The sequence below is a fragment of the Callionymus lyra genome, chromosome 5 (genome assembly GCF_982586985.1).
Source record: "Callionymus lyra chromosome 5, fCalLyr1.hap1.1, whole genome shotgun sequence".
Lineage (NCBI taxonomy): Eukaryota > Metazoa > Chordata > Actinopteri > Syngnathiformes > Callionymidae > Callionymus > Callionymus lyra.
The window spans coordinates 15,095,562-15,106,133 of record NC_141822.1 but is presented as its reverse complement, the minus strand read 5'-3'; the positions used below and the strand labels follow the sequence as shown (position 1 = coordinate 15,106,133).

Genomic DNA, 10,572 nt, shown 5'->3' with positions numbered 1-10,572 from the left:
TGTCTCGATCTGACGCCGGCGTCTGCCGGAGGAGGGCGGGGTGGGCGGAGTCTGTGGTTGATTTAAAGAAAGACTCACGGCTTTGTTCATATCGAACGCTCACGCTTTGACTGTTGTCTTTTGTTTGTTGTTTACATAGTGACGTGAATGTGTTTATAGTTTGATATCATCTATTTAATTAGATGACACAATTGTTTTTAAAAGTTTTTGAATTTACTTAATTTATATTTTGCTGTTGCATCCTCATGTGTTTGGATGTTTACATTCCAAAGCAACTTGTCAGGCAGGATTTCTAACTTCTAAAAAGTAAAACACAAAAAAAACACAGATTTAAATAGAAGGTTGGTATGGAAAGTATTTATTTCAACAAAATTTTATTACAGGATCAACATTTTAATTTTTTTTAAGATGCTCACACATTTTGAATTAATGTTCATTTTGGAATCAACTTCCACAGAAATATTTTCATTTATTAGCTCATTATTAGTTAGTTTCAACCCATTTTATTTTTAATTTTTATTAGGATAAAGGTTAGAAATCAACCATTGATTATGTACAAAAGGGCATAACCCCAACCATAAATACATCACAACAATCTATGAACAACTTCATAGCCTTTCTTGGACAATATTGGTTGGTTTTTTTTACCCGTTGTTGTCTCTATTTCCAATTGCTTTTAATTAAAGGTGAACTAATGTGTTGATGTAAGTGTGTCTTAAATATATGTTGGACTCTATTGTATCATCAGTATGTGTTTGTTTGTATGAAACTCTCTTTTCATTTAAATACTGACATTAGAAAATGTTCGTAAGCCCCGCCCACTGGAAACCCTTTTCTTTTCTGGAGATTACGTTCTTTACCATAACCACGCCTACTCTGCTGTGATTGGTCAAACATCAAGGTCTGTCACGATGTGTAATCAATACTGTATAATATAAGTCTCCACCACCAAGGGACTCGTTGTATAAACAAAACGGGGCATAATTACAGCTGGCTGGAGGAGGAGTGAAGCCCATATTACATCATAATTGACTCCTTTATGAACTTCATAAAGTTAAATAAACGTTATAAAGTTTAATATACTTTATAAATAAACTTAATTTTGCTCTTATTTTTTCGTAACACAACAGGTATGATAGACATCTGAGGCTCAGTCAGTACACAAAAGGTGGTCATTTGTATTTGGAATCAACTTCCACAGAAATATTCATTATTAGTTAGTTCCAACCCATTTTATTTTTTTATTTTTTTAGGATAAAGGTTAGAAATCAACCATTGATTATGTACAAAAGGGCATAACCCCAACCATAAATACACCACAACAATCTATGAACAACTTCATAGCCTTTCTTGGACAATATAGGTTGTGTGATTGTATTTACTTTCCTTGATTGTTTGTCTGCTGTCTATAGTAATACGAAATCTACATTTTGGATAATGTAATTATTATTCTATGTAATTTAGTTGATTCTTTTTGTTGTTTCTTTTTCAATGTATTTTCATGTGGTGTTTAAAGGTGTGTTTTGTGTTGCATTCTGAAAAATCTAAAATACAATAATTGAACAATAATAACTAAAAAACTTACTTTAAACTGAATGGAAATAAAATAATAATACTTTTCAGATTATGATAAAAGAAGCAAACCTTTCATTTTACCTATTTTGTTGCATTGTTATTCACATTATGCAGTAAAGATATATCTAACTGACAATACTTTGAAAGAAATCTCATCAGATTAACATGATGAAACGCACTATCTGAACCTAGACCAATGCAATGGACAAAAAACCATAGAAATTGCCATACTTTTGAAGCTATCAGAAGATCTTCATACAAATCCCAAACCTATATATTTACAGGCTTCTTACTATCAAATAAAAAAACAGCGATGTGTTACGTAGGAGCCTTAATGATCACAGCAGTAAAGTTTCTGTTGGTTTTACATTGTGAATTTGTAAAAACTCTGACAAAAAAAAGTGAAACAGTCATTAATTATGACCTGAAATGCAATATTTAGTATAACCAAGTAGATCATAGAATTCTAATTGTACCATTTTACAGAAACCATTTTAAAGAAAAAAAAACATATATAAATCAATAAAAATCAGCCTCTAACCATTCAATACAATAATGAATAACTGCTTTCATTGACTACTTATTCAACACTATCAACGTTAAATTATTGCACTTTTTGAATAATATTATATATAAAAATATATCAAACACTGTTTACAATTTTTCTACTCCTGTGTTTTTTGTGTTGGAGTTGTTCTAGTTTCTCGATCCCTGCTAGCAATCACTCTAATTTTACTGATAAAAAGGGTTAATAATAATAATAATAATAATAATAATAATAATAATATAATATAGTTGCCGCGCTTGTGGAGACAATGCATACTCCAGCCCAGCAGATGGCGCTACATGCCAGCACGAAATTAGGACTGTTACTGGTACTGAAGAAAAAGCATGTTGTTATTATTACAGGAAGAGAATTCTTTTAAGCCAATCTTCATAGTTCTGCAGTAAAATAAGACATCCGATCATCTGCTCTTTTGAATTCTTAACAAGAATGTAAAATGTCTTCTTGACGATCACTTAAAACAACTTTAATTAAAGTTTCTCGGATCCGCTGAACACATGCATGTGCTACTGTCGAAGGTACAGTGCTGTAAAGTATTTATATATGTATATGTATATATATGTATATAATATATACACATATGTGCAGTCATAACATCTAATCCTAAAATACATCAACCAGTTCTCCCACCTTTAACGTGCAGTTGAATAATTATTACATAGAATAAGTTAGTATTTGAACTCGTTATTAATAATATGTGTGAGATCCCTTGTTTTTAGTAACAACAGGTTAAACATTTCGTCTTTATATACTTGAAACTGATGCATTTATTGCTCTGATATTTCAGAGCAGGCAAGTTATAAGAGATAAACGTGATGACAACAGAATAGAAATAGATGGATGTGTTAAGATTCTATTAATTCAGAAACCACTTTAAATTGTTCTCTTCTTCACCAAGTGATGGGTTTATTATGGGTGGGTTTATTTATAATCTTGTAAATAAGAATATAACAATTTTTTGAGATGCTCTGGAAAAATATAAATAGTCAAAAACTTACCTGCAAAATATGGATTTACAACATAATGATTCCAAGTAAAAAAAAAACGTATTTAATGTTGTTGTTTTTTACCTTCAGGTCCTGCAGTGATTATTTGAAACTAAACAATGTTTCAGGAGTTCTGTCGCTTCTGTCCACCTGGAGATAAAGACCACACACAGCACCAGCCATAAAAAAAATAAAAAAAATCCAGTAGAAGGATTTGTAAATTATGGATCAATCTGATCATGAGAACAACCCATCAAAGACGGACCAAAACCCTCAACAGGTTGAGAATCCTCCGCCACCTGAAGTAAGCACTCCTGAAAAACAAGGCAGGAGCACCAACCAGCTGCGGTTCATGGAGAATGTAGTGCTCAAATCCCTGTGGCGTCACCAGTTTGCCTGGCCTTTCCTCTGTCCAGTTGATGCTGTGAAGCTTAAACTGCCTGTGAGTCTCTTAATCGTGTCTTACATGATTATCATTGTTTCTTTTCAAAGATATTTCATATCCTACTTTATTGAATGTGGTAGCTTTGGTTTCAGTATTGACTACTCAGCATTCTTTCTATTAATTGATCCAGCAAAATGATATATTGTGGCGCTAACATTATTGATTTTTTTTTTACTGGATATATATTTTGACGGTATTTTGCTCAACCGTTGAAAAGTAGACACATTTGTGGTGTTTGCAGTTCTCATGACCCTCTGCACTGCAGTCACTTATAGCTCATGGTTGAAGTGAAATGCAAGACTCTATATCTAAAAATGGACTCTATCTAAACTGTACAAATATTCTACAGTGCAAAAACAATAAGCATAAAATACATTAAAGTTCAGATAAAGTAATTTTTCAAAATACCTTTTTATTATTAATATGGTCCAAACATAATGAATAAGGTTTTTTTAGAAATATAAAGAATATTTGCGTTGAATTTTAAAATATGTTTTTCCAGCCGCACCCCCTGGTCTGACAGGAAGGTGGGCTTGGTAATGTAAGACGCCAAATAGGGGAAGTTTCCTGCGCCATCTAATTGACTTCCATAGTAATTACATGTGTAAATACAGAGATACAATTAACCATATATAGATAAGAATCTTGATTAGAATCTGAATGACTCTGATGCCAAAACGTGCAACTACTTCATAAATGATTCTTATGGAATACTTGACACAAACTCAAGAAGTTATATTTTATATATTATTCGCAAAAAAAGGGTTTCTTTAAGTGACAGAGAAGCAAAACACTTAAGTTATCCTATAATAATCATTCTGTTTGTTGTTTTTGTACATATTCAACAAACTAAGTCTGACATATAAAATAAACAAAATAAACAGAGAATCATATACAATTTTAATTGACAAAAAACTCATTCAGCAATGATTTGATTGGTGCTGTCTGGGATGTCACTTAAAGAAACAGTGTCTTTGTTACTAGCTGGACAATTGTAGGGACATAAATCACGATTTTTACGTAAGATGCTTTTATTTTCACTGACATTTAAGAACAGTAATTCACAACACTTGAAAACGCAATTGAAAAACCTTTTAAGAAAATCTTTCTTTTTTTTTTTACAAATAAAATAAGTACAAAAAAGGAAAGTAAAATTAATCAAATGAAACGAAGTAATAGAATAAATATATATGGATTAGTAAATAATGTCTTTATTTAATACAGTAAAATCATTATGTTTAGATTCCATTGTATTAAAAATAAATGTGTTTATTCAACAAATATCTCAGGACTACTACAAGATCATAACCTCTCCGATGGACCTGGGAACCATTAAACGCCGTTTGAAGAACACCTACTACTGGAGCGCCAGTGAATGTTTACAAGACTTCAACACCATGTTCACCAACTGCTACATTTATAACAAGGTGATTTTCTTTTCTGGTTCACTTTTTAAATACTTCGAATAAAACCTTAAACTTCACGACCTTCTCTCTCCGTGTTCCAGCCCACGGATGATATTGTCCTCATGGCTCTCGCCTTGGAGAAGGTTTTCTTATCAAAGGTTTCAATAATGCCTCAGAGAGAAGTCGATCTTCTCCCGGCAGGACCGAGAGGGAAAGTTAAGAGGAGCAACAACACAGGTTCGTATGAGAGATGAAAGAAGAGCTAAATATATGTTTTATATATTTATGTAAGAACACACACATACACACACACACGCACACAGACGCACACACAATTACACACAGACATTCTATGTGTAAAGGAGGAATTCTGTTTTCCACAGAAGAAACGTATAAAAAAGTTGCTGTGAGACCATTAAATTGATCACAAATGTATCCTCAGAACTATTTCTTGTAATAAAACCTTTTTTGTTTTTGTCTTTAACATTTGTTCTTAAGCAAAAAGTTCGCAAATACTTTTTCCTGGGGCCAAATTACATATGGTGATTATCACGAGGGGCCATCGAGCAGAAGACAGACAGTTGAAAAAAATAAAGATAATTTTGAGGGATGAAAAAGTAGGGAAAGATTTGTAAAAGATATAGTTTCAAATTCAATTTCCAAATTAATAATTATAAAGTCTAATAGCACGAGAAATTAATGAGTCCCTGAGTCTATTAGTGTTGCATCTGGGGAGGAGCATTCGTCCATTATCGTTATTACCACTGTTGTTATCATTTATTATTGGAACTAGCAAAAAATGTATCAAACAAAAGTCATTTAAAATGACGCCATAATGTCTTAATCGTGTATTTATTTACTTATTTCACTTAATCATGTATTTCTACATGATCATTTTATAGCTTTACTCCGTCCTCATGAGGTCTCGTCTAAACCTTTCATGCCTTGGGAAAGCATTTATGTGCAGAAACTGTCACAGCTAAATTAAATATCCTCCAGGGGGCCAAGAAGAAACGGAACCGGCAGAAATCGATGAAGCTCCTCGCTCTCCCTCAACTCTGTCTCCACCAGCAAAAAAGGCAAGTTATCCCGTATGTCAGCGTCTTAATAAATGTCAGCGGGTACTTTTAAAAATCTTCTTCTACTTTGATTGAAATAGAAAACTCTGAGGAGGACAGAAGATGGAAGCAAAGGGTTGATGAAGAAAAAGAGTGCAAGGTCCAGCAGCCAGGAAGCAAAAGAACCGCTCAAGTTCTGCGACGACATCCTCACGGAATTGCTGTCGAGGAAATATGCTTTTGTCGCCTGGCCGTTCTACAAACCCGTCGACACGGAACTCTTGGAGCTTCACGACTATCATGAAATCATCAAACACCCCATGGATCTCAGTACTGTTAAAGTATTTACACCGTGTTCCCTCTAACCTCATTTTTTTTCGATGACCTGGTTGTTTAAATAAAATGCATTTTTCTTCAGGGGAAAATGAGCAGAAGAGAGTACCAGGATTCTCAAGCGTTCGCCGCAGATGTCAGATTGATTTTCTCTAATTGCTACAAGTACAACCCTCCGAACCACTCTGTTGTTTCCATGGCCAAGAGGCTGCAGGTACGCTTTTTAGCAAACACACACTTTCTGCATTTCCTCACTTTTGCTCCCCTCCCCCCTCAGGGCGTCTTTGAGAGAAAATTTGCGAAGGTTCCAGATGAGCCGGTTAATGTGAACTCCTTGGCAAGAGTCCTTCCTCCTAATGTCTTGGCGGAAAGAGGTCGGGACAGATCTGACTCGTCTGAGCGTCGCCCCAGTGGACCCTTTGAGGTGACTTGTCTGCTAGAAGAACGTAACTCATGCATCCCTAGAGAGACTGACTTTTCTTCTCTTTACTTTTTAAGTAAGTAAGTCATTATTTGTAAAGTGCCTTTTCTCAGACCAGGGTCACAGAGCGCTTTAACAATCAAAAAGAATACTACACATAACACAGCAGCAAAAAGAGAATTAGGAAAAAGTCTGCACAAATAAAAATGTCTTAAGATGTTTCTTAAAGGAGCCAGTAGATCATCAAACACAGAGGGAGATGAAGATCGTTCCAAAGCTTAGGAGCAACAGTCTGGAAGGATTTCTCTCCTCTGGTCGTGAACCGTGTGCGAGGAACCATCAGTAGATTCTGATCCACAGACCTCAGAGCCCGAACTGGGGTGTAAGGCTGGATCACATGAATAGTTCTGAAAGTAAGAACCAGATTTTTATTGTTGATCCTGAAAGAAACTGGCAGCCAGTGAAGAGTTTTAAGGATCAGGGAAATGTGAGTTCTTCTACTAGAGCAGGTCAGAATTCTCACTGCAGAGTTTTCTATTAACTGCAGGCGAGACAGATCCTTCTTGTTTAGACATGAAAATAAAACTGTTACAATAGTCTAAACGAGTCTAAACAAGACACAAACATGGATTATAGGCTCCAGATCCGATTGTGACACCATTTTCCTGCAGTTTTGAGATTTTCAGTTAAGAAACATCTTAAAAAACAAGTAACAAAGCTCAGAGATTTGAAGCCTTCCCCTATTTAATAAAACAATATTAATATTACCCAAGAACATGCCACAAGAAAGAATATTAACCTTCATGACATTAAAATGACACTGTTACGATTCAATACCTTAATCAAACATAAACTCAAACATAAAAAGTGTTTGTGAATTGGTAAATACAAATTTTGATTGATGTATATTTAGGTTTACAATCCTCAGTGGTTTTTAATGATAAATAAAACACTGTCTTTCACTGGTTTAAAGACTTTCTTCAGGCAAATGAAACAGTTGAATGAAATGATGTCGATGGGTACATATCTTTGCAAACACAGTTGTATATTATAGACGTTATTATTGATTTTGCACAAAAGGATTTGACAAAATAGCCTGTAGTAGTGTGTTCGCACACAGTTTTCAACAGAAATACACCAGAAGCGTTTGGATGTCCTTAAAGCGAATACCTCAACGACTATCCCGGATTCACATACGTTAAATAATAAATGAGCGAAAGTCAGAGAAAATAAAAGTCTGCTGTTGCACTAAAAAAAACAACCCTAAACTTCTCTCTCTTGTATGATAACACATCTAAACCTCCTGAGTTTGTCCTTAGTATTCCATAATAATCACCTATGAATAGTTTTGTAGATTCGTAGTCGGACATTTGTGCATCAAAGTCAGATTCTCGTCAAGATTCTCATCTATTTATGCTTCATAATCAATATCCTTGACTTGTTCTTAGTGGAAAAATCACTCAGATCCACATTTATTTCTGTGAATATTCACTTGTATTTACTAGTCAGTTAGATGGCGTTTGAAACCTGTTGACGTCACACATAACCAGGTCCATATGATTGAATATTTAACATATTTCCACAAAAAAAAGATGAACCATTAAAAGGATCTAAATAGTAAAACAACGAAATTTACTGAATTTAAGGTATTTTTTGAGAACAGGTTACTAATCAGAAATGCACAAAACAAACACGCCACCAAATAAAACTGTCTAGTTTATTGAGCAATAAAATATCTGTCTACAAAACGGCATCCTTATCTTAGTTGGATCGTTCAGTGCTGTCAAATAAAGTTACAAGCATCTCAGATATAGAGCAGTTGTGCGTCGCTTATATGCCGTTAACCTTTGTGTTATCTCCGGGTCACATTTGTCGCACACACTTGTTTTTTTAGGACGTCGAGTCACCTTGATCCTGAGATACGCAAGGATTCAAATATGTAAATGTATTGCATAGATAGCCTCTGAAAGATTATTGTGAGAATTGATTAATTCCATATTTATAACAGGGACACGCTTTCATCAATACCAGTTAAGCTACGAGCTAATTCAAGTGTGTAGTCCTTGATCGGGAATTTAACCTATTGTGACATGAATCTAACTTATAAAAACATTTAATCACGGTTTTGACCATGAGTCTCTTACATGTGAATTTCCTTACAGGTGAAAGTAGCTGAGGAGAAATCAGATGCTCAGGAGGTCAAACCAACGAAGGAAGAACAAAAGGAGAGTTCAGAACACTTGGATATTTTACAGAATTCCACCTCAAGGTAAACACTTTCTCCACGATGGACGCGTGGTGTGTCACACTTGGCTTTTAACCGTAGTTTTTCCAGGTCCTGAAATAAAGAAGCGCACCTCAAATCAACCCCAATTTAAATTTGATCTGCTTTATATTTCTTTTTCTGATGGAATTTTCCTTCCATTTCATAACCTTGACCCTCTGTCCATGATAAGGATCCATGCACGACCGGGCAATGAGGTTAACTCCGAAGTCTCAGACACCAAACTCTAATTTCCGCTTGAGGAAAGATCATTTCCTGTCATGGAGAAACATTTATTTATCCCAGCTGTCGTGCTGAATATAAGGGTTCTCTCCTGCAGGGCACTTCAGAATGAAGGCTTGGTTTTGAGAGGGGAACAAAGAAAAGAAAATTTAGATAAAGATCAATAAATTGTCGTAGGTTTTTCATCCAGAGATGTTTCTGAGTTCCAGACATTCCTGGAAAGGGAGCAACGACTGCGACACAGACGACGAATCGCTGACGTACGAGGAGAAACATTTGCTGAGCCTGGAGATCAACCGTCTACCGAGCCTGGAGCTGGGCCGCGTGGTCCGGATCATTCAGAAACGAGAGCCCACGACCCGGAACAGCGACCCGGAAGAGTTCGAGATCGACTTCGAGGTCCTGAAGCCCTCGACGCTGCGCGAGCTGGAGCGTTACGTCAGGTCCCGCACCAGCAAAAGATTCCGGAAGTATCAGAGTACGTTGTTTGAACAGATCGATAAAGTAAATAAGTATATCAGTTTACACTGTTTCTATGTTTGGATTCCCTGCAGAAAAGATCAGTCAAACCACCAGCAACAGCAGCAGCAGCTCCTCCTCGGAGTCAGACCTCAGCAGCTTTGAAGACGGCAGCCCCGAAAACTGTGACCTGTGACCTTATTTCCTCTTTAAATCTATGATTTTATATTAAAAAGAAATATTTTACGTATGAAAATGAGAGTGTGATATTCAGATACACATGTCCTGGGTGACAATAAAAGGTTTTTACTATGAAAATAACTGCCATTTTTATTATAAAATAAGCACAAAATGTTTGTTGGTCTAAAATGCAACAGAGCAATACAGTTCAAATGAAAACAACGCTCCATCACACTGCGTGCAGTTCTCTAATTAACCAGCAGGGGGCAACAATTAAACGATGTGCTCCGAGGTGAATTGATAACAAGCGTTTGAAATTTTAACCTATTTTTTTCATTTAATAATTAATTCTAATTCTAGAACACTAAAGTACGGACATAAAAAGCAGCATTTTGTTAGTTTTATCATACATAAATACATATATTTTTGGGGAGAAATCTAAAAATATAATTTGGCATTGACAATTTCTTGAAGTTGGATTCGATTAACTGAACTAAAGCAATGCACATTAAAAATAAGGTATTTTAGATTATTACAACATGATGTGCGCATATCAAAAACAGAACATTTTATTGCCAGTCTTGTAAACGTATGTGTATATATAAATGTATTTTTCTTCCCTTTAAGTATACATTTAA

The 10,572-nt window shown here is 35.2% G+C and overlaps 1 protein-coding gene across 2 annotated transcripts; it reads left to right on the top strand.

The window, feature by feature from the left end:
* Nucleotides 1-2,464: 2,464 nt before the first annotated feature.
* brd3a (bromodomain containing 3a) lies at nucleotides 2,465-10,024 on the top strand. 2 transcript variants are annotated; one of them, XM_087791102.1, is made up of 11 exons: nucleotides 2,465-2,658; nucleotides 3,217-3,568; nucleotides 4,861-4,998; nucleotides 5,079-5,214; nucleotides 5,977-6,056; nucleotides 6,137-6,376; nucleotides 6,454-6,582; nucleotides 6,646-6,792; nucleotides 8,952-9,058; nucleotides 9,505-9,773; nucleotides 9,850-10,024. In XM_087791102.1, the coding sequence occupies exons 2-11, from the start codon at nucleotides 3,350-3,352 to the stop codon at nucleotides 9,948-9,950; spliced, it is 1,566 nt and encodes a 521-aa protein (XP_087647228.1). In that variant the 5' UTR covers nucleotides 2,465-2,658; nucleotides 3,217-3,349; the 3' UTR covers nucleotides 9,951-10,024. The 2 variants fall into 2 exon arrangements, with proteins under 2 accessions (XP_087647228.1, XP_087647227.1); XM_087791101.1 differs by having other exon boundaries at nucleotides 9,499-9,773.
* Nucleotides 10,025-10,572: the final 548 nt, after the last annotated feature.